Source organism: Sabethes cyaneus, chromosome 1, assembly GCF_943734655.1.
Source record: "Sabethes cyaneus chromosome 1, idSabCyanKW18_F2, whole genome shotgun sequence".
Lineage (NCBI taxonomy): Eukaryota > Metazoa > Arthropoda > Insecta > Diptera > Culicidae > Sabethes > Sabethes cyaneus.
In genome coordinates, this window is record NC_071353.1 from 44,779,479 (window position 1) to 44,802,917 (window position 23,439).

The following is a 23,439-nucleotide window of genomic DNA, read 5'->3' on the forward strand; positions in this document are numbered from 1 at the left end:
TTATGTCATGTATCATGTTTCAACAAATAAATCAAAAATGACCAGCACTGGAAATCATATCGATCATATTTCCTATTCTCAAGCATGTTTAAGGCGCAGCTTGCACTATTTTTCGACCTCATCTTGTTTTCCTAGCCCTCTAACATTGTAAAAACGATGCGATCAAGCTAATGACTATCTTTTCATGAAAGTACATTCAAAAGAAGCTTAAGTTTTGATTTTCATGCAAAAATAATTATCTGAAGAAGCGCCAGCTAAGAAAAAGTTCAATTTCTCTTTTTCATATCTAATGCTCTATTCAGTTATTTTTTCTAATTCAGATATATCGCAAAATTGAAGCCAAGCAAACTAATAGTAAAATTTTGAGATTAATCATTTTGTTGTCGATATCCTTTGTCTTCAAAAGCGAAGTATAATAATAATTTTTCTGAACTCTTGTTTTTCAAAGATGCTAACTTTTGAACGCATGGTATTAATTAATTATCAAAAAATCTGTTATGAACACATCTTTCATATTGTCAATTCAAAACAAGTTTCGTATATGGCTCTGAAGCCCAAAAGTTAAGGCCGACCGATTATAAAACTAAATAAGGTTTTACAAGTATTTACGCACCCAAGGAAAGAAAATTTAATTATTCTACGCAATACGTTGGTAATTTTACTGGCAAATAAGGATTTTGAGGAATACGGAACGGATATTTAAAAATATAGTCAAGTTAATTATACATAGACGTTCCTGAGAAATTAAATAATGATTATTATGGCAGTAGAAAGGCTAGGTCACGCCGCTAGGTGGATTAATTCGGGTTTTTTATTTGAAACAAAAATTCTGTTCATGAAAATATATTCGCTGTGTTCAGATTGACAAGAAGAGATCATTATTTACAATTTTTCAAACAGTACCCCGCGTTTGGGCCCAAAAACTGCTTCCGAAATTGGGCTCTCCGACGAAAAGTTAATGACTGTTAATTTCCCGTTAAGCTTCGGCAAGCAATTTTATCACCCGTATTGACCAAAACGAATGGTTCAATTCGCCACATACAAATGAGCCGCATACATTCACGCTTCATGGCATCGCTGAATATAAGAATATCGTATACAACGCAAAAGTGCGAAATAAAATGTTCTACTGCGTCAAAAGTAACTAACACTACTTTGAACAATTCTCTATTCACGGTAATACTATTTAGGACACTTTCGGGCATTGCCGGGTAGCTTATATCCATTACCACGTTTAAAGTACATTCAATTTTTGAACGAACTTGCGTTGTTCAAAATGAGCTAAATTCGTAATAAAATCAAACCCCGAAGCATGCATGGGACTGCGATTGGGCTCAATGGCACGCCACCAAATCCGATCAATATAGCATGGAATGATCTTGTTGATTTAAGTGTTTTCATGAAGAACGCAAGTTGACGACTTTTCAAGCTACATATTTTAATAACCTGTCTAAGCGACTATTTCTAAGCGAACTTCGACAGTTTCGTACGCTTGAAAATGTCTGCCACCTTCCCATTCCGGTTGCCATACAAAATTGTTGCCCAGGAAGCTGTTTGAAGCCTGCCTTGGTGTTCGTCATCTATCACTTGCGAAGTCTTTGAACTTCGGTAGCATCATCGTGTACAGCTACCAGGTGGACCGCCTACTTAGCTTCGAGGTACGATGCTGGTCTAACAAGCCAGTCGTCGCATGTTCGAATCTCGGCTAGACGGTGCTTGCTTGATAGAGTCAGTAGGATCGTTACACTGGCCCCGTAATTTTCCTGTACTCTAAACAGCCGGCTGCGAAGTCTGTCGGTAAAGAAGGGTAATGTCTAATGACGGTTTAAGCCCACGACTTTGCTTTTTAGCTATCGGGTAGGTATGTGTTTTGGTCATCTTATTGAGGGTTGAGGACGACTCTATCAATTTGTTTTTAACATCTAGGATGCATCGGTTTCCGCTTGCAAGCACTAGCTATTCCTTTTGTCATAGCTGTGCCCGCCGGCTTTCGACCCCAATTGGTTTGGTGACAGTTGATTTGAAAAGGAAAAATCGACTCATAATTGGTTTATTTATTACTGTTTGCAATGCTCACCATCTTTTTGATTTCCCAAAATGAATTTGCACCAAAATTGCCTCTATTTGCTTTCCTAAAATGCACCTGATCCGAATTATGTACATTTAGTTCAAAATGCCCAAACTTCGATTTACTGGAGCTAGGAATTTAGGATAATATAATAGAAAAAACTTCGTATTCGTAAAACTTTGAGTTAAAACTATTTTAGCAAGCGTAAAACTAAACAATTACCTGCCAAATGACTTAAGCATGAACTTATTCTCAGACCCTTTATCAATATTTTTAATTTTCCTACACTCAATACGAGAACCGTAACAATCGTAACAACTTTTACCGGTACCTACATGAATCTTACAAACAGACAAAGGAACTCAATTTTTCAATCGGAAATGACCAAGTTTTATGTTGCAGGTACGATTATTTGATACTGGCGCGTCAGATAACAATGCTTGTCCGTCGTAAAAGAGCTCTCTCGATGGAAACCTTTGCAACCGTTATTCCGTCCCAAAGCAGTTTAGTCTATAGCAGTTTACCTATGCATAGAGAAGTAAAATTTGGTTTCCTTTCCAATGCTCATCGGGTAATAATCAGTGCAAAACTGCAAACTCATGGTAAATCATTTTATAGGGTGCATCAATTTTTAAACTTAATCGTAGTTAAAGGGTTTGTACCTATACGATTTTTTAGTCAGAAGAAACGAGGTCAATAAGAAGTAGGAACACAAATTAATATCTAGTGTATGCAATGCGAGGTCATTAAATTGATACTTGTTGGTTACGGAAGATTCCAGTTGCTTGTATTCGACTTGAATTGCAGCTATGCCATTTTTCTTCAGCAAATTCACAACGTACCAATAGGTACAAAATCCGAGCCACCCCATTCTATACACCTGGGATGACAATTATGTACCGGCCAGACAGCTAGCCTGGTCCATTCAAGAAGGCGCTTTCATTTCGCTGGCAAATGATAGCCTTCGTTTCGCTTTGACCCTTTGAGTCGATCGGACAAGTTGTATTAAAGGCTTAAACTTGACCTCTGCGTCAGTTTGGTTCGGTTCGATGTCGCGACTAGACGGTAACCTCTTGTTGAACGATGAAACGTATAGTGGTGCTACTGTTCTACGGAGCATTAATCGGGATGGTGTCCTGCAGAAGAAAGATTCAATGTCGATTATTGCAGCCGGTCGTGCAGGAAACAACGACAACATTGGCTCCTCCGGTGCATATCATAAACAGTACCGAGTTTGAGATGATTATGGCGAAGTTAGATGCGTTAGATTTACGTCTAGTGAAAACGGAGTTTTCCTTACAAAACACGATACACGCGATTGCAAATGATATGTCCAATTTGGGCCAAGTGGTGGAAAAACTAGCCTGGGTTGCTAGCCAAACTGAACTGTCCAGCAGTTTTGTGGAGCATCACGTAAAATTGATCGAGTATAATTTGACAACCCTGCAGAAGGATGTCAGAGATGTATTAAACATTCAGCAACGTCTTCCGACGAGAAGTTACATCGAGAATGCGTTGGTGAAATTGAAATTCGCCCCAGCACCGAAAGAGCCGATGACTGAAGAAAAAGTACAAAAAATGATGGAAACTATGCAGTCAATGCAGACCGTAGAGCCGATGACGGAAGACAAAGTGCAAATGATGGTGGAAACTATGCATTCCATAATGGATGAACCGACCTACGAGTACTGCGACCAGCTGCCAGAAAATAGCACATCCGGTGTCTATATAATTCAACCGGATGGCGATTTCCGTGATCCAATGAAAGTGTTTTGCAATCAGACTTTTATGGCTGGCGGTTGGACAGTGATCCAAAACCGTTTCAATGGAACGGTAAATTTCTATCGAGATTTTCAAGAGTACACACGTGGATTTGGTAAAATGGACGGCGGTGAATTCTGGCTGGGGCTTGATCGAATCCATCGATTGACCTACTCGGCCCCGCACGAATTGGTGGTGGTCCTTGAAGACTGGGAAGGTGTTTCGAAGTATGCGAGATACGAGAACTTTGAGGTCGCTGGAGAGTATGAGAATTTTAAAATAAACCATCTCGATGGATACTACGGGACAGCAGGAGACTCGATGAGCTATACTGTGAACGGATATTTCACCACTTTCGATCGGGATCATGACACCAATGAGAAGGACAATTGTGCCATCAAGTATCACGGGGCTTGGTGGTACAAAGCTTGCCATTCGGGGTAAGACATTTTTGAGTAAGTTTGGGAAATTTGCCTAATTGGTTTTTGTTTGTTTTTCTGTTCGTGATTCAGCAGCAACTTAAATGGAAAATACCTACGAGGCAGTACAACCGAGTTTGGTACTGGAATGAATTGGAATACTTTTCATGGAATGAACTATGCGTTGAAGTCATCGATGATCATGATCCGAAGACGAATGGATATGATTTCGCTGGAAGCTCAGCGCACACACATTGTGCCCGAGAATGTTACAGCGAAAAGCGAGGAAACCGAAAAAATAAATTCTATTGAATAAAGCTACAGATGAAGTACCTACACTGATTGTTTTTTTTATTTTTTCGAGTTTAATAGTAAATTTAAACAGACATAGATTCTTTTTTGGGAAGTGAAAAAGCGTCTAGTCCTAAGAATGATGAATTGGACGAACTGGGAAACAATCTTTCGGTTGGTGCCGAAATGCTTTTTGCGTTAAGCTTCTGCCTCCCGCTTATTTTAAATAGACCATTATCTAATTTTATTCTCCCAATTCTATCATGTACTATATATGTAGAAATAGATTGCACTAGTAAGAGCCCTAAGCCATGGAAATTTCAAAACAAGAAGTATTCTTTGCTTTAACGGGATTGTAGATTATGGTCAAACTTGCATGTCTCAAAATTATAATTTTTCAGACACACATTGACTACGCTAGGGATGACTTTTCAACACGCACACTGATCTCCGAACCTGACTTGTGATGTGTAAAACTTTTAGATTCGTGGTTACAAAAACGGCACGTGTCTGATGAGAGCTTCCCGCTATCTTTTAACTGGTTTTTTATAGTCCACTAGGGATTAAGTATTAATTAAAAACGTTGTTACAAATCAGTTGTGACAACTGATACCTGACCCGCCGTAAACAAGTTACTATAACTAGAAGTGCCAAAATTGTGCTGCTTGGGAAGTGGCTCCCAGTAATTTATAACGTTCTGCCGGTTCCCAGCTTTCAACACCGGAAACATAAAAAATTGCTTCCATATTCCGGGAAATTTCCCTTGCGCAAAAGACTTGTTGAAGATATAGCTTAGTGGGATTGCTAGCACCTCAGTGCAAAAACGACAGCAGGAATTCCGTCTGCGGCTAATATCATATCAGCGGTAACTTCAAAAATTGTCAAATCAATTAAATTAGCTGGAACATTCTCAGCCGCGATCTCGGCTTCGGTTTCGGAAGCAATTCGATCGGCAAATACAGAGGCGAAAAATTTTGCAAACAGCTCGCATGAATCAAACTCTGATGTTGCCTCAACATCGTCCAGACAAACATTCAATGGTAATGAAGAACATTTCCTTTTAGAGTTAACGAAGTTCTAAAAGTTCTTTGGATTTCGACGAACATCGGTCTACACTCGCAGAACATAAGATTTGTACAAAGCACTGTTCAGCTGACGGCATGCTTCACTACGATGTTGAAAGTTCAGCTTCGACAAGTTCGTTTGAAAACGGCGATATTTGCGCTGAGCATTGTTTGTTAGTCGCTTTAGTTCACGCAAGCGAACAGTGCTCCACGCAGGTAAGCTATGACGCTTAACAGTAGGTAGATTTAAATTAAGCCATTCCACAACAATATTGCAGAAGCACACAGTCATGTCATCAACATCAATGAAATCACGCAGGAACTTCCAATCAAAGTTCGACAAGTGATTTGTCAAAGCATCAAAGTCGATCTTTCGATAGTTTAACGATCTCGTTTCGTTATTCTTACATGCACGAGCAGCGCTGTTACAATTGGCGGTTGCAAAAGTTATTCAGCTCGCCAACAGAAGAGATGTATTCTTCAATTACGTCGACGATCTGGCTGCGATCGGGAGGTATATATACGCCAGACAGTAGCAAGGTCGTGCCTCTAACACTTGCCTTCACCTAAATTTGCTCCAGATTTTTACCACTCACTGTTTCGATGACTGAGCTGAGATGACACTGCGCTACAGCAACCAACACACCATCAAAGGTCACAACGGAATACAGTGAACGACGACCCAAATCGCAGATCCACTGTAACTGGATTTTTGTGAATTGGCCCACCCAGTAGCTTCGTTTTATCCAGGGTATTGTGAATCCCCCCCTGTTTTGTTTAGCACTCGATGGCGTCGTCAGAACTATGAGGTGAATAGTTGCAGGGAGTTGATTCGGTCGTCAAGGCCAGTTTCAGTCAAGATGATGATGTCTAGATTACAGTCGCAGGTCGTCAAAAGCTCATCGATTTTCGTCCGTAGGCCGCGCACATTCTGGTAGAGGATCCGGATACCATATTCGTAGGTGACATCACGCTGCAGCATAAGGTCATTCAGTGCGGGAGGAGCAAAACTGTCAGAAAAATACTCGCCTCTGGTGGAAACCCGAAGGTTTCCACCGTCCACAGAAGAACACATTTAATTTAAAACTCCATTTGCTCCATTCTCGACTGATGGTATACGCACAGACTAACAGACGTAACACTGAAGTCTCATTCCATCGTCAATAAAAACGATCATTTCAAATTTTTCCTTAAGCCAAGACTCAAACAACAGTCGCTGCGCGAGAACGTCGCTCGCCTGCGCTGGCGCTGTTGTCAAATAATGTACAAGTAAGTTTATAGCATTGCTAAATTTATAGCAAGCTATTCTGCGTAGCGCGAAGACTGCACCAGGTGATGTAAGTGTTTTTTCCAAGTTTCAAGGGTGTCATTGAAACGATGTTTTGTTAGAAAATTTGTTTAAAGTGTTACGTCTGTTAGTCTGTGGTATACGTTTTTTGGCTGGTTAATAAATTCGCGAAACATCTATCCAGCTGGCCATAAAGAGGGATCCAATGCTACCGCTTTCAATGCAGGGTCAAGACCAACTTTGTATGATACGAATGACAGCGTAGTGACATCTTTGTCCTTCGGAACAAGCCGAATTACTTCCATAGTATCAGAAATATCAGCAATGTCCAAGCAACGAGAAACAATTTTTTGCACGTCACAGTTCGTAAAGCCAGATAAGTACAACCAAAATTTGTTCTCAGCAGAGATGCTACTGCTGATATAAAAAATACCTTTTTAACAAATCCAATATAATGCCAATGGTGCTCATATACAACCATAATTTGATTTAATATATTGAAATAATATCGAAAAATACTATGCACATGCGAGATTTACCAGCGCTAAAATGCAGAGATATAGCGCCCTACACGCTTTTGTCGCAAATAATAGTTACTATATTCAGCAAAGTTGCATACTTTAGTATGTCCTGCATCTTTTTGGAAGATTTTTTTTTAAATTTATTTAAAAAACAAAAGTTTGAATTAACCTTGAATGTGAACATGTGCCTTGAATCTTGAACATGTAAATTGATGTTTTATTAATAAACTTATCCAAAGACACCAACCTTGAAAAATTACGCATTCCTTATCCAGTTGCTAACGTCCGCTTTTTTTGCGATTCTGGACCACTGTGCGGGTGTGTTTTCTCTTTTTTAAAATTAACTTGTATACGACTATACGCGGTCATGACTATTAAACTAGTAAACTATTTTTGGAAATGGAAATGTGTGATGCAAGTGCGGGAGTGGTATAATTAGGAGAATAAAACGTGGCGGTAGTTTAGTTAGTAAAACACTTGGGTACCAACCGAGAGAACGGGGGTGCGAACCCCACCTGCCCTTTCCCCGATATATTTTGATGAAGGACTACGTCTTACGACAAGTTTTGAGATAGGGTGTCATTCCAAAGCGTCACGAAAAATGATAGGTTTTGAGCGCTAATAGCTCAGCGGTTTTCCGATCGATTTTTAATATTCTTACACCGATCATCGCAAAAATATTCTAAGAATTGACCCAAATGAAGAAAAGTATGAATTCTTGATGTTGAATTATAGAAAAATTGAAAATCATGACCCTAAGTTTTACCAGAATTCTCGCTTCGTGATTGGTTGTTGGAAATGACGTCTTCAAAGTAGAACCGCGTTTTCGCGCTTCAGCTTATAATTCAGTCTATTTTCAAAATATTTCCAAGATGTTTACACCAATTGATCGGAAAAGCGATTTGGAAAATATTGAAAATATAGAAAACTATTGATTTTCAATGCGCATCATTGAAAAATTGAAAATAACTCTATCTCGGTTGTACTAGAATCTGTCGCTTTGTGATTGGCTGGAATAATTTCCAATTATTATCGAACAAGTCTTGGTACAATTCAGGAATCACCGAGAAAGTTGATGGAAAGTACTATAACAAAGTTACAAGAGAATTAAATGGAACCCTACCCTTTCTCGTTGATTGCTAATTGGCTTGAAAATTCCTTATTGAGAAGTACCACCAACGGCAATACGAGTGGTGACGCAGTCGTGCACGTCTGCAGTTTCCGGTTGGTCGGTCGTATTCATCGGTTGCTGAGCAAAGGAAAGTATGCTGACCGAGTGCTGGAGCTGGAGCACTCGTTTCGCTGCCGTGATGGAATATCTGGCTGCCGAAGTTCTGGAATGGAATTGGCAGAAAATATGCTGCTCGCGACAACGGAACGACCAGAATTATCGTCACTTGCAGCTGGCCATCCACAACAACGAATAGTTGAACAAATTGCTGTCCGATGTCACCACTGCTCAGAGAAGTGTTTTCCGAACATCCAAGCTGTTTTGTTGCTGCCCAAGAAGACGAAAAAGAAGGCTTAAATTTCCAACATATCACGACGATAAAATGTTCTTTTAAGGACGAAACATAATGTTCGGGAAGATTTGAGGAATTTTCGCTTATTGATTTTAATTCTATTTAATTCAATTGATTCTAATTGTTCGCTTCTTATCAAATAATTTTAACCGATCACCTCTCGCGCTTCTGTTCGCTTGTTGCTGCTGTTTGAGTTGGCCGTCTCGGAAGGTACCAAAGCAGCCAACAAATATACCAGCTCCAAGTAAATGTGTTCGGTCAAGCGTCAAAATGCATAAAATCATGGGTTTAATAAAATGAAAGAATTTTATTAACAACTTTTGCATCTTCATATAAGAATTTGTTCGTTCTTTATAGAACGGTTTTCGGTAATTGATGAAACCTAGGAAACTTAGAACTTAGGGCTTTTCACTCGGTTTTTTTAGCAACACAAATTTATCCATCACCAATGCTACAGTAATAATACGTTGCGTAATTTTTCTGTGGTAGCAAAAGGCGAACGGCTCACTGATAACTTTGCTCTTTTGTTCAGCCTGAAATTGAAATGCTACATTTTATTTAACGTAGACGATAGAATGAAGGACCATGAAAAATAGGTGTTGCCGATTCTTGTCGCTTGCTCTGGTACATAACACGAGGTAAGCCGCCGAACAGCATTATTTGTATCCCAGTGTGCCACTTGACCTCACGGGCAGCTGATTGAATTAGCTTGATTCCTCAGCAGTTTAACTCGCGAGTAAGCTTAGTAGCAGAAAGATGATGTGAGAATGTGCGTGCGCGAGTGTGTGGGTAGCAGAATGTCTGCGCACAGCACCGGCGGCTGTTGTTTTTACGCCTGCATGTGCGGCGTAAGCGTTGAATGCTATGTTTCTCATACTCTTTCGCGTGTGAGTAGACATGGTTGACTTCTCGTTCGATTCGCAACATTACGTTTATCTACCAATTTAACCCAGTCCCAGTTTTGGACTGTTATTCTGTTATTTACAGAACTTTGACGTAAATTAACGACGATTACAGCATTAACATGTATTCTCCGTTAGAACTTGCGAACATTCACCTTTGCTATGGCATTGCTAATTGTTAAGTAACGATAGCCCAGCAGTAGCATGGTTCTAAATTGGTTTATGGTTTGATGCAATTTACTTCTACGTATATTGGGAACCTTTCAATGAAAGCTCAGATAGATATAATTTATACCGACTCAAAAGCCACATTTGACATGATTGACTTCCGGATACTGCTTTGTACACTTTCTCGATTTGGAGCTTCCGGGAAACTTGTTTCATGGCTGAAAACGTACCTCTCTGATAGAGCATTTCAAGTTAATCGAGACCTTTTCCAATATATCTGAAATTCCACAAGGAAGCATCCTGGGTCCGAAGCTTTTCATTCTCTTTTTAATGATGATGTTGTTCGAGAACGAATCTTTAGTTATAGCATCTAACTCCAGTAGTTAGACAACCAGGCAACCCTGCTGTCGACACTTTATCCGCGACTCCCTCCGATGGCGCCAGTCTCTCCAGCCCCTTTGGAGCCCCCGATTCCGGAAGTTTATTTGCTGAAATGCAGACAATACCGGGATGCATCGAGTACAGTATCATGGAATTTGCCTCTCCAAAACCGGTATTTCGGTATCCAAAAATTGGCCGGTATTACCGGTTTCGGTATTACCGGTTTCGGTATTACCGGTACTACCGGTTAGACAGCCCTGATCACAAATCACTAACGAGTTGCTCGACTGCTACAGAACTGCTATCATGCAACAAGTCAACATTATTGCTAATTAAAACGGTCGCTTCACAGACTAACAGACGTAACACTGAAGCCTCATTCCATCGTCCATAAAAACGATCATTTGAAATTTTTCCTTAAGCCAGGACTCAAACAACAGTCGCTGTGCGAGAACGCCGCACGCCTGCGCTAGCGCTGTTGCCAAATAATATACAAGTAAATTTATAGCATTGCTAAATTTATAGCAACCTATTCTGTGTGCCGCGAAGACTGCGCCAGGTGATGCTTGTGTTTTTTCCGTAACACTTCGAACAAATTTTCTAACAAAACATCGTTTCAATGACACCCTAAAACTTGGAACAAAAAAAAGCATCATCTGGTGCAGTTTTCGCGCTACACCAGAGTAGTTTGCTATAAATTTAGCAATGCTATAAATTTACTTGTATATTATCTCACAACAGCGCCAGCGCAAGCGAACGGCGTTCTCGTGCAGCGACTTTTGTTTGAGTCTTGGCAAGTGAAAATTTGAAATGATCGTTTTTATTGGCGATGGAATGAGGCTTCAGTGTTACGTCTGTACAGATACCATGGGTAAACGCTAAGTTACGACGTCTCAAATCCGAGAGGAAGACCGCTCTCAAGAAATTCTCAAAATATAGAACGTTGCCACTACATCACCACTACCTGTCAATCAATACAACAGTACCATGGGTAACATCGAACGTAGATTGAAAAGGAATCTAAAATCCTTTTGGAAGCGCGCTTTTGGAAGCGGAAAGACAACGGCCTTCCTTCGGTAATGTTCCTGGGTAGTGAAACTGCTAGTAACATAAAAAAGATTTCCCAACTGTTCGCGCGGAAATTCTCCAGTGTATTTATTGACGAAAGCTTGACAAGAGAAGAAATTTCCGCTGCTGTCCAGTGCGTTCCCGTACTTAGTAACTGTTTAAATCCCCTTACCATCGACGAAACGATGGTCATATCAGCCGATGCGAAGCTACAATCCTCTCGTTCTTCCGGACCGGAAGGTATTCCTTCTTTTCTACTAAACCAGTGTATCAATGCCTTGGGTCAATACGCCTTTATGCCCAAGCGGTCCACGACAACCAATCTTCTGTCTTTTACGTCCTACGTGATAAAAAGCTTTGACAACCGGTCGCAGACGGACCAATCTTGAGTACTGTGCTCCAGTGTGGAGTCCTTATTACCAAAATGGAATTGACCGAATCGAGTCAGTGCAGCGCAGATTCGTTCGTTTCGCGCTTCGGAAATTGCCCTGGAACGACCCCTTTCAGTTGCCCTGCTATGAACAATGCTGCAGATTCATCGATCTTGACCTCTTGAACACTCGTCGCGATGTGATCAGAGCAATGGCTGTCGCCCATGTGGATTGCCCATGTCTACTCGCGAACCTCAATTTATACGCTCAAAGTCATGTTCTACGTAATGGTCCATTTCTGCGTGTACCGCATCGGCGAACAGTACCTTTAGCACAATCACCGATTTGCAACTCCATTCCAATCGCTTTACAGGGTATGTTGCTGCTTCGTCGTAATTGCCTATTCCCGTCCTATCCAACACAAATTATTAAAAATATCAGCATTTTTATCACACACAATGCAAAACTAGTTATTCCCTAGTATTATAGTTTGTTGTCTATCACACGCGATCATTCAAAGTGACATCTATTTAAATGCTTTTTATCATTAAACAAGTCCTACCAGCTAAATTTCTTACGTTTTTTCGTGCGACGAAGAAGAAAATGTCGACTAATCGTTTTAATTTCCGTCATTCATAAATGAAAATGAAATAAGTGCAAGGCATTGCACTATGGCCAAAAATGAGTGAAAAACAGACGGAATTAAGATACGGCCTGCAGGCTGATAAAATATAGGTGATTTTATGTAAAAATTTCCGGATAATCTCGTGGTGCCCACCCCTTTCCTGTTGCCATCGGGAAGCGCTCCATTTTGCTCATTTTCCCCTATTTTTAACATTCTTTTACACTAATTAAGCTGTACCTAGCAAGTTTTTGAGAAAACAGAACTTAAAAACTTGATATTTTTGAGTAAAAAAGTCCGCAGAATTTAATAGGGCTTATCCCGTTTAGTTTAGAGCACAATATTTTTTTTGGTTGAACTCGCGTTACCAAGCCGAGCGTATCAAACGGGAATCCAAGTAATAAAATTAATGTGCACTAAACTAAATGGGGTAAAGTCTATTCGATTCTGGTGACTTTTACAAACAAAAATTTCAGGTCTTTGAGTTATATTTTCTCGAAGTGTATCTTGGTATAGTCCAATAAGTGTGAAAAAATGTGAAAAATAGGGGAAAATGAGCAAAATGGGGCACTTCCCGAAGGCAAACAGGAAAGGGGTGAGCACCACGAGATTCTTTGGAAAATTTTACATAAAAGCACCTATATTTTATCAGCCTGCAGGCCGTACCTTAATTGCATCCTTTTTTTCGCTTGTTTTTGCCCATAGTGCATTATCGTTATTCTACAGCCAGGAAAACTTGCTTGACCTCCAGAAATTTTCCAGAAACTTGATTCCTGGCACTAACACGTAGATTTTAGGTTTAGGGTATCAGTAGTGCCAAAAGGCCTGTTTATATTTTTATAAAAATAAACAAATGTAAAATATATTTTATTGTTGTGATTCTTTATATCTCATAATATAAAGATGACAACTTCAAATGTCGCACTTATGCCTCACCCTACTATACATCTTTTTTATGGAATTGCTGTAATGATACTTTACGTATTCACACGTCAGTTCGACATGCAATCCTGAAAGTATTTACCTTTGTTATACTATAACAAAGGTTTAAGGGGAAACCGAAAGTGGCTCAAAGATGGCTGGGTAAATGGCTACCATTCGAAGCATGTATTGTTTTGCGCCTTAAAAATGCATCTGTATTGGCAGAGCACGCTTTCGCCACGTAATCAGTGCTTCCAGTGCTGTTATGATTTCCTAAAACTTGTAATTCAATTTATCGATCTGCTATGTATCAATAAACGCTCAGCAAAACATAATTGCTAATGGAAAATAAATTTAACTGATCATATCGATCATTACGTGTTCATAAAAGCGACCAATGTATAATTTGGAAATAGTTAATAGATATTTGGTTGCGCACATATTTCGTTGAACTAGCGATTTCCGAAAAAGCAGCAACACAGTATCAAACTTTCGTCACATCAATGAGCTTCAAAGAGCTTTCAACTTTCGCCGCATCGACGAGCTTAGAGTGAAGTAAACAAACAAAACGCAAACGCAGGAATCAAAAACGCAATCCAATGCAAGTGGATTAATTAAACATCCTAGTGATCCTGCGCATTATTCAGTTGCTGCTGTTAATTTTGATTGAATCGGAATGCCTTGATAAAGAAAACAAACCCTTTTTCGGGATGTTTGTAGTCAGTGCGGTTGGCTGCGGATCAGCTGTTTATGTTTGCAAGCTCCGCTATTTGACATATATTACCAATACTAATGCAATATTCAAATAAACGTTTAGGTTTTTAACGAACACATGAGATGTACAGTACAGTGTTTGTCGCACTAACACAATAACGTTAGCCACTTTCGGTTCCGCCTTAAAAATTGGTCGAAAAACACGAAGTTGATCCGAGGCCCGGAGAACCGAGTCACATATACCAATCGATAAGGTTCGACGAATTGAGCAATGTGTGTGTGTGTGTGTGTGTGTGTGTGTGTGTGTGTGTGTGTGTGTGTGTGTGTGTGTGTGTGTGTGTGTGTGTGTGTGTGTGTGTGTGTGTGTGTGTGTGTGTGTGTGTGTGTGTGTGTGTGTGTGTGTGTGTGTGTGTGTGTGTGTGTGTGTGTGTGTGTGTGTGTGTGTGTGTGTGTGTGTGTGTGTGTGTGTGTGTGTGTGTGTGTGTGTGTGTGTGTGTGTGTGTGTGTGTGTGTGTGTGTGTGTGTGTGTGTGTGTGTGTGTGTGTGTGTGTGTGTGTGTGTGTGTGTGTGTGTGTGTGTGTGTGTGTGTGTGTGTGTGTGTGTGTGTGTGTGTGTGTGTGTGTGTGTGTGTGTGTGTGTGTGTGTGTGTGTGTGTGTGTGTGTGTGTGTGTGTGTGTGTGTGTGTGTGTGTGTGTATGTGTGTGTGTCATCTGTTTCTCGGAGATGGCTGAACCGATTCGTTTGCTATTACGCTTATTTGAAAGGTGTTAGGGTAACGACCCCAGAATTCGCCCCTTTTATCAGGTTTTTATGCTGTAAAATGAATAAATCACCATATTATTATAAAATCAGCCCTGAACTCAGACAAGTATGACTATATATTAATATTCTATCTATTTTGGCTCTTCGGAATAGTGAAAATTGAAATTTGATAGTAAAAGACTTAATTTTGAGCAGGAACCTCTAGTACCACATTTCGCCCATAGCGATCCAAAATTCGCCCACTTGTTATTTGTTGCAAATTTCCCAAATAACCTCAATTATTATGTTAGAATTGTTGTTACTATTATTTAACGTTAAGATATAGACATAATCTTCAGTGCTTAATATGGCAATCAATTTGTATCAGGAATTCGTTAAATGTAAATCTAAACTGAAATAAACTGAACATGCTCACTTCCTGATACTTGATTCAGTAAAATGAAAAAAAAAAAACACAGAGAAGGTGGGTTTTTACTAAATGTTTATTTTCATTGCAATAAAATAAGACTTTTGACACTCGTTAAAGATATTTAAAATGAATGGTCCTGTTGGTTCTTTTTCTGGTCATTTGTTGAATTCATTTTCACTATTGATATGTGGGCGAATAAATACAATTCAGTGCATACGGAATGGTACAATGTTTATTTTAGTAGTTCAAAAAACCTTATATAATGATTACTTATATCGTGCGGTTTTAACCTTATTATCAATTTCGATGTCGTTTATTGCTAATTTAACATTTCGTTTGGTAGAAACCCCATTAGCCCATGTTTAGCAGGTAATTCTTTTGTTAGATGAATTCAAATGAAGATATGATGTGCTTTCTGCATCAAAATATCATTTATTCGATACTTTTACTCACCATTTTGATAAACATAAATCAGCGAACAAACTAATCGATTGTGACTTGCTTTTGCTTATGTGTGGCATATTTGTATATGTTTGATAGATGAGGGCGAAAACTGGTTCACGCAGTAAGTTCGGTTAAGTATATACAGATTCGACCCGGGCGAATTTTGGAACTCATATGATTTACAGTACCCAGTTTTCGCCCAGTGCATTATGTTCTATTTTCAGCAGAATTGCGATAAAATATTAAAATAAAAGCACAATTATGAAATTTGAATCAGATCTAACCAAATTGATGCGAAACATGGGAAAGCAGATACGATTTTCCATTACTTTTCCTCAATTTTATTTTTCGTGCTCGTTCTTGAGAATGGAAAAATCGCGTCTTAAATACAATACCTATTTTTCAAACCACATTAAATCATTAAAATACATAAAACAACACAACGAATTCTATTCAAATAACTGAAAACTGAGTTAAATTGAATATAAATTGAACTAACAACTTATAATTCAACAATATATTGAGTTAAATCACGGGAATACCAATGGGAGGGCGAATTCTGGGGTGAGGGCGAATTGTGGGGTTCTTACCCTATCACCTTGTAGATCAATATTGAATTGTTTTGCGGTCCGACATTTTGTTTAAAAGTTATAAACAAAAATGTAAAAATTACGAGACAAGATTTTCTCCGGAACCGCTTAATCGATTTCAACAATTTTAGTATCAAATGAAGGCTCTTGCTACTGCAAATTTTTTGGGAGAACTTTATCGCAAACAATCAAGCGGTTCAAAAGTTATGCTTAAATATGTGCTTTTTCAAGGTGTCATTAGTCGAACGTTTCTCAGAGATGGCCAAACCGATTTATGCGCTATTAGTCTCATTTGGCAGGTAATATAGCCTCATGGATCACTATTAATTTGTTTTTGATTGGATGTTTAATTTGAAAGTTATGAGCAGTCGTGTACAGCATAATAAAAGTTACAATTATTTCTTACAATTTTAACCAGATAATTAATCAGATTTCAATTATTTTAGTATCAAACGAGAGGCCTTAACGCTGTGAACATATCTGCTAAATTTTATTAGAATAGGCCTTACCAGTCAAAAGTTATTTGAAAAACATTGATGAAATTATTTAAGCAAACTTTACTAATATGAACCAAATAGAAAAAAACGCGATCATGTGCTCTAGCGTAAAAATGCTTCATTTTCCATGTGGTGTGTCTTTGGAAAAGTTTATTTAAAACTTATGGTGCAACTTTTTACACTATTAGGGTGACCGTAAATCTACCTATTAGGATGATACAAAATTTTGTTTTTTTGAATGCGTCCAAAAATGTACAGTATCTCCACAAAAGTTGTAGAACATAGTAAAATAAGTAACTTTTCTGTACATAGTAACTATCTATCTCTCACTGGTAGCGAAATGTAACGATTTTTTTTAAGTGCAACGAAAATTGAAAAATTGAGATTTCGAAAAGTGGCTACGTCACAATTTAGATAATTAATTTTTACACGTCAAAAAAATTCAGCCAAATCGGTCCTCTAGATACTGAGATACACGCACCATCGCTGAAAACATATGGTTTCGAGGAGAGCGCGTTTAAACTATTGTACAGCACTGCACTTTCCTTCAAGTGATCCCACAGTTTTACTGTTAATTCTCAACGAGACCAGGTACTGAAAAATACTTTGGGCTCAACATTTCTGAAGATAAAAGGCTTCTGGAAATGCAAAACAAACAAGTTCTTCGACTTTCCAGTGAGGGTCCCCCTTTAATATCAATCCTGCCCAATAACTTTGCACACGATTTTTTGATTGATTTCAAATATTATACAAATTTATCAGTATATTACATAGACATGCATATGTATTGATGATAACTACCATAGTGTTATCAAAAAATTGAATTATGTTCTTGGCGTGTCGAATTCTGTCTCAAATGACAGTTGGTATAACAAAGGTTCCTTTCACCAATAGGTGGATTAAATCGGGTTTTTCGGTTTTCATTCAATGATTTATGTAACGTCAATCTATACATCAACATTTAACATATCTTGAACTAGATTCTCTCGAAACTGGCTCTTCTAAAATCCTAATTATGAAAGCATAAAAGTTTATTGAACGCGATAATTTTTTATAACCGTTTTATTATTTGATTGAATAGTGTCTTGATATAAATAAAATTCCCGTTTTCAATCTTGACCGGCGCATGCTCACGAAATGAACGCATCGTTAAAAACTTTCGAATTACTGTCACTAAACCGTACGCCATCAACCGAATAGGGAAAAAACAGAATGGGAATGACAATTTAAAAAAAACTAAAATTAAAATACCATAGCATAAATTAAGGTGTGTAACCGACGGTCTATTACGGGCCTAGCTCCGTCGAATAATCGCAGGAATCGGTACCACGCAGCGGGCATGGCCGCAAACACCAGACCGAAAACCAGTTTCGGGTCATTGTTGTTCAGTTTTTCTTCCAGCCGCCCCGCCCCGCCCCGGCTTCCTTCCGGCCCCTTCCGGTCCGCCAGCAGGCGAGCAATCAAATGTACGATCAAGCCGGAGCCGGTTCGTCGCTTAGTTTTTCTTGAGCCGAGCAGCCCGGTTGGGTCTCGGGCACTCGCCGTACGCGAACCAGTTGCGGTTGGAATCGAAAGTAAATTCGATGTCGAGTTCATTGGCCCAATTTTAAGGTTCCGTGAACTTTCGCAGTGTAAAATACATATTTGACACCCTCTCCCTCGGCTCGTTGCGCGAACGTAAACAGTAGAGTCGCACTGGTTGGTAATGGTAATCGCGAAGAGATCGCTCGATCCGAATGTCATCTGTCAAGGGGGGACTTTTAGCTTGCAGAGTTACAGCACCGTTAGTGCGGGGAGCTGTTAACGTTGGAGAGAGACATGCTTACCGCTGTAACGGAATTATAAATCTAAACGAGGGATCGCGAGATAGGTCAAAAGATTTCACTTTCTTTTAGCTTATGCAGTGTGGTTGCACGGCGCGGCGAAACGGTGGAGGTGGAGGGGAGTTTCTTTTTGGTCTAGTTCCGGTTAATGCATTGCTGGTCAGCGCGGGGGGATTTCGTTTTGCAAATTGCTTGTCATTGCTTTTTTCTTCTGTTTTATTTACAAGTGCTTTTCACAAGTATTTTTTTTTTCTTCACATGTTTTTTTCTTCTTTTCTTTTTCTCTAGTGGAACAGAAAAAGTGTGAAAAATTAAACAACATTAGGGAGGTGGAATATTGGTGAAGTGATAATAGCATGCAGGCGGGTCGGGAGAGTATGTTTAGGGGCGTTTTGTAGCGAGCGGTAGTAAGAGACTATAGAATCGCACTAGGTGCACGGGAAGATTGCTTCCATTAGCTGGTACATAAAAGGAGATAATAACAGTATTTCAGCGTGGAGTGTGGGGCTCTCTCTCTTTTCTGTAGAGATTCCTCTATGGGGGGGATTATCAGTTGATTTCTTTTGCTTGGACTCAATGATTCGCTACTTTTGGTAGTGCGAAATTGGTCGAGAAAAGGAAAACGAGTCCAAGCTTGAGCAAAGAAATCCATTGGAAAGTATAGCAAATCACTAGCGGTAAACTGGGAAAGAACTTTGACAGGAAGAGAAAGAAAAATTAGATAGAAAGATAGGAAAGAAGAGTGAAAGATTGTGTGTGTGAGTGTAGGTGGTCAGCGGAAATAGTTTTTAGATAAAAAGTAGTAGAAAGAGGTAATTTAGGAAAAGTTCAGACTACTGGTTTTAGAGTTACCTAGCAATGGATTGTTGGGTGGGTTTAATGAATTAGAGTTTAGTGGGGAATCCTTGCGAAAAGAATAGATTAAAGAATGTTAAAATCGTGGAAAGATGAGCAATGTAAGACTCGAATTATTTCTATTTTTACTTTCTTTGACACTGATCAAATTACCTTAATCAGCCTTGGTAGGTAAAATAAAGACTAGAATGTGTAAATGTAGGTATAGATTTACAGAGTTTGGAGGACCCCTCTAATAACGAGGAACCCATCGTAAGGAATACAGGTCAAATGCAGCTGATGAAATGATGAAAAGTTAAGAGAAAAAGATCTTAAACACAAAAACAAAACAATCTCAACAATGGGTAGAAGAAGTCCCGTAATGCTAATAATAAATTAATGTTCGAACAAAAACAATGGTAATAAATAATTTCAATAAATTAGTTTGTCTCGTTCTCTTTCTTTCCTAAGCATTGCGCTTATAGTTTCGGTACGTGTGAGCACGCGCGCATGCGCGATGAAATGGATGTGCGTGGGATTTCTTGGTGTGGAACGGTCACCGCTCCTTCTATGGCGCCTGTTTACTTTCGGACTGGCTTGTGACCGGCATAGGCGATCGAGTGAGCAGGCTGACTGTGGGAACCATAATCGCCATATCCGCTGGATTCAGCCCATCCGGAAGAACCTCCGTGGTAGCCACCACTGTGAGAGTCATCCTTTTTGGACAGCAGTTTCTTCAGGAATAGGAATTTGGACAGGACTAGGGCGATCACGGACACGATCAAAGCCTTCTTGGCGATCAGGGCAATGCCGAACAGAGCCAAGATGGCCAGACCCACGATCTTTAGCTTAACAAGGCCAAGAATCGGCAGCAGGGACTTGAGCAACTTCTTCTTGCCACGAGCCTCGGAAACCATGGCTCGCATCGACGATTTCACGTCCTCGGGAATCACGGTGGAAAGGCTACGGGCGGCATTGGCCATGTCCAGATTCAGCGAACGCTCCTGGAAGAAGTTCTTGGTGCGCTCGAGCACGTAACTTTCCAGTGCTTCCTCGCGGGTTTCCACATTGTTGGCGGATTCGATCATGGCACTGTCGGCGTTAAACGAGCGAGAATCGCGTCCGGCGGCTTTCACGAATGACAATCCACCTGCGAGGCTGATCTGAGGTTGGTCAAAGAATTCGCGCGCTCGACGGTAAAACTGAAAGTTGGCGAAAGAAAGAAATTGCTGTTAGAAAACGTCTGGAGGAGGAAAAAGATCTGTTAAATTGCTAAAAACTCATAATGAATTCGGAACAGTACTGGTTGCAGGACGTAGTATGCATGAAACTGAGTTTTATTTTCAACTCTGACATTCATTGGTGGTTGTGCTAATGATATAAATTTAGATTTTCTCCTTTTCTTGGGTTTAGGCTGATGGAGCAGACGATCTGTCAATGTCAATTAATAAATTTATTTATAACTTTTTGGTGTGGAAATTAACTAAAATATAAAAATATTCTAGAAAGAAAGAAACCATCACCAGCTGCTCCCAAGTCCCGATAATTTCATTATAATAATTTTACCGAAAAAAGCAATGTAAACCTAATTAGATGTTAACTGGTTTTAAAGTATTCACATGGATGTGTGAAAACTAAATTAAAAATGGTTTTCCACTCGTTTAAGTCGAAATATTCTTATAAGACATATTTTTGTACCATAAATTTTCAGTTAAGCTTAGGAGCAACATCATTTTCCGGAAACCAATTTCTGCAGTTCACCAGGAAACGAATCAAAAATTAGCAGTACAGATGTCCTCAACTACTAAAAGTGTTGTGAAATTAGCAGTTTTTATTTCAAAACAAGAGGCAAAAATTTCGATTCGACTTTTCCTTTTCAATTGGTCTACATTTTTGGGAATCAGCTCAATTCATGACGTGTCACATTATGGTTTATTGGTAACTTAAAACACTTTTCTGAAAACGAGCAAATCAAATTCAATACTTTTTCACGAATTGTTTCCAATATCTCGATACTTTCGCTCAACTGACGATCCAATTATCCCCATTGAACGGCATCCGGTGCACAAAATCAAGTATCGGAAATACGATTTCCCTTGTTATTTCAATTATCCGATCTGCTTTTCCACCGAAAAGAGCTATTCATTACAAAAACGTCAAGTCGGTGCTAATACGATTCACTTTACACGTATAATCGGCCTTTAATTGTCACCTACACGCTCCAACTAATCCGTTCAATCAAGCTTAACTTATTAGCTTTAGTACTCCTAAATGTGCATGAGAAACTTTCCAGTGGTGAAACATATCGTTTGAGCTCTTGTTTCTTACAACAAACCGTTCATTTTACCGTTGATCAGTTAAATAATAAACCAATACCGTCAGCTGTTATCCTGCAACCACTTCTCTATTCCATACACTTGTCACACTAAACATCCAAAAAAAAGTTCATCAATCAGTTCAAATTTCGTACCATCATTTGCACACAGGATATCGAATCCTTGTCGAGACATTCCTTGAAGCTGTCTTGGGCGGCCGCCAGGGCGAATAAACTAAACACACAAACTAGTAACTTCATGATTCTGCTGCTGTTGCTGCTCCTGCTGCTATTTCCACTGCGATTACGGGTAAATCGCAGATCCAAACAATCGAAACGAAACTGAAAAACAGGACACACTTCCTCTTGCGCACCACTCACGGATTGCGATTATATTTCTTTTGCTTTTCAGATGCTCATCCGAACGGAACTAAACTCAAATTGACAATTTTCGTCTCGACGTCGAGGTGTTTATAAGCCTGTGCCGGGATTTCTGCGGGCCGGGCTGCGGCTGTTCCCCACTTTCCAGCAGTCAGAGTGGCGCGCTCCACGACGGGGCTCTCGCATTCTCCGGGGATCTTCTCCATGGGCACATAAGGCTGCCGACGACGGCGGCGGCGACGACGACGACGACGACGACGACCACATCCGCGATCGCGGGCGCGAATCGACGCTGGCGCTCTCGCCACTCTCGCGCTCTCTTCGAAATGTTGCGACCACGTACCCACCGGCTGTCGGAAAACGTCGGTCTCACCGGAAGAAAAGTTACGTTTAAGCTTTCTTTACAACACGATGCGGCCTGCCGCCGCCTCAAGTGCGGGGAAACATGAGCCGGTCGGCGACTGCCGCGAGTCTCTTTTTTTTTTCTTTTTCGAGCTCCGGTCGTCGAGCTTGGTCGATCATGTACCGAAAAAAATGCACAATCATTTACCTTTTGGGCGTTGAATATCAGCGGATGTTATGCAGCATATGCATCACTATCATGTACGAAGCAGTGGTGAAGCAGAACTGACAAAAAATTTGCACATTTACGCTGGAAATTAATCACATTAACTATCGCGATTGTGCGAATCGAAACGGCAATGTATTTAGTTTTGCAGTTTGGTTTTTGTCGGCCAACAAGTCGTTGAATCGAAGTTGAATCATCTCTCCGATGAGTTTTATAATAATCTGGGAAATGGGAAATGTTACTTCGATGTATTGCTTTGTTCGAATCAAGCGAAATTGCAAATTTGCCTTCAAAGGTAGAAAAGTTCAAAGGCAAGAGATGAACCCATTTGATTAGGTGGAATAGTCGATACCGCTACTATAAGATTAATGCGTTGTGTTTTATTCTAAACTAGCTGTACCCTGCGTGCGTTACTACACATTTAGTTGAAAGAGATTTCAAGGTATCTAACCTAAAATAATTTCGGTATGACGTAATCTACTGGATTCCTACCTTGCTTCTCGTTATATGTGACTAGCTAACCCGACAAACTTCGTATTGCCACAAATTAACCTGTGTTGTACATAAATCATGAATCTCGGATGATCTTTGTCACAATCCCGAGTTTTGCAAGCCCCCCCAGTGGGCTGCACTTCCGACGGCGGGTCACCGGCAACACTCGCGACCATCTCGTCCTGAATGATTTAGTGTTACTATAGATAGTTTTTGTGGTCTTGTATTGACTAATGTTTTATG

At 39.8% G+C, this 23,439-nt stretch overlaps 2 protein-coding genes across 2 annotated transcripts; one reads left to right on the forward strand and one right to left on the reverse strand.

The window, feature by feature from the left end:
• The first annotated feature begins 3,151 nt into the window (after nucleotides 1-3,151).
• LOC128745631 (techylectin-5B-like) lies at nucleotides 3,152-4,564 on the forward strand. Its single transcript, XM_053842705.1, has 3 exons — nucleotides 3,152-3,607; nucleotides 3,665-4,269; nucleotides 4,345-4,564. The coding sequence occupies exons 1-3, from the start codon at nucleotides 3,152-3,154 to the stop codon at nucleotides 4,562-4,564; spliced, it is 1,281 nt and encodes a 426-aa protein (XP_053698680.1).
• Nucleotides 4,565-20,022: 15,458 nt separating this feature from the next.
• On the reverse strand, nucleotides 20,023-22,016 carry LOC128732550 (uncharacterized). Its single transcript, XM_053825822.1, has 2 exons — nucleotides 21,912-22,016; nucleotides 20,023-20,643 (listed from the first exon to the last, which is right to left on the reverse strand). The coding sequence occupies exons 1-2, from the start codon at nucleotides 22,014-22,016 to the stop codon at nucleotides 20,023-20,025; spliced, it is 726 nt and encodes a 241-aa protein (XP_053681797.1).
• Nucleotides 22,017-23,439: the final 1,423 nt, after the last annotated feature.

What these genes read in the sequence shown, in the direction of transcription:
- LOC128745631 (XM_053842705.1), top strand. Translation starts at nt 3,152, where the DNA reads ATGAAACGTATAGTGGTGCTACTGTTCTACGGAGCATTAATCGGGATG. An exon ending in TGAAATTGAAATTCGCCCCA is followed by an intron (nt 3,608 to 3,664) that starts GCACCGAAAGAG and finishes GAAACTATGCAG; the next exon opens with TCAATGCAGACCGTAGAGCC. An exon ending in TACAAAGCTTGCCATTCGGG is followed by an intron (nt 4,270 to 4,344) that starts GTAAGACATTTT and finishes GTGATTCAGCAG; the next exon opens with CAACTTAAATGGAAAATACC.
- LOC128732550 (XM_053825822.1), bottom strand. Translation starts at nt 22,016, where the DNA reads ATGAAGTTACTAGTTTGTGTGTTTAGTTTATTCGCCCTGGCGGCCGCC. An exon ending in TATCCTGTGTGCAAATGATG is followed by an intron (nt 20,644 to 21,911) that starts GTACGAAATTTG and finishes GCCAACTTTCAG; the next exon opens with TTTTACCGTCGAGCGCGCGA.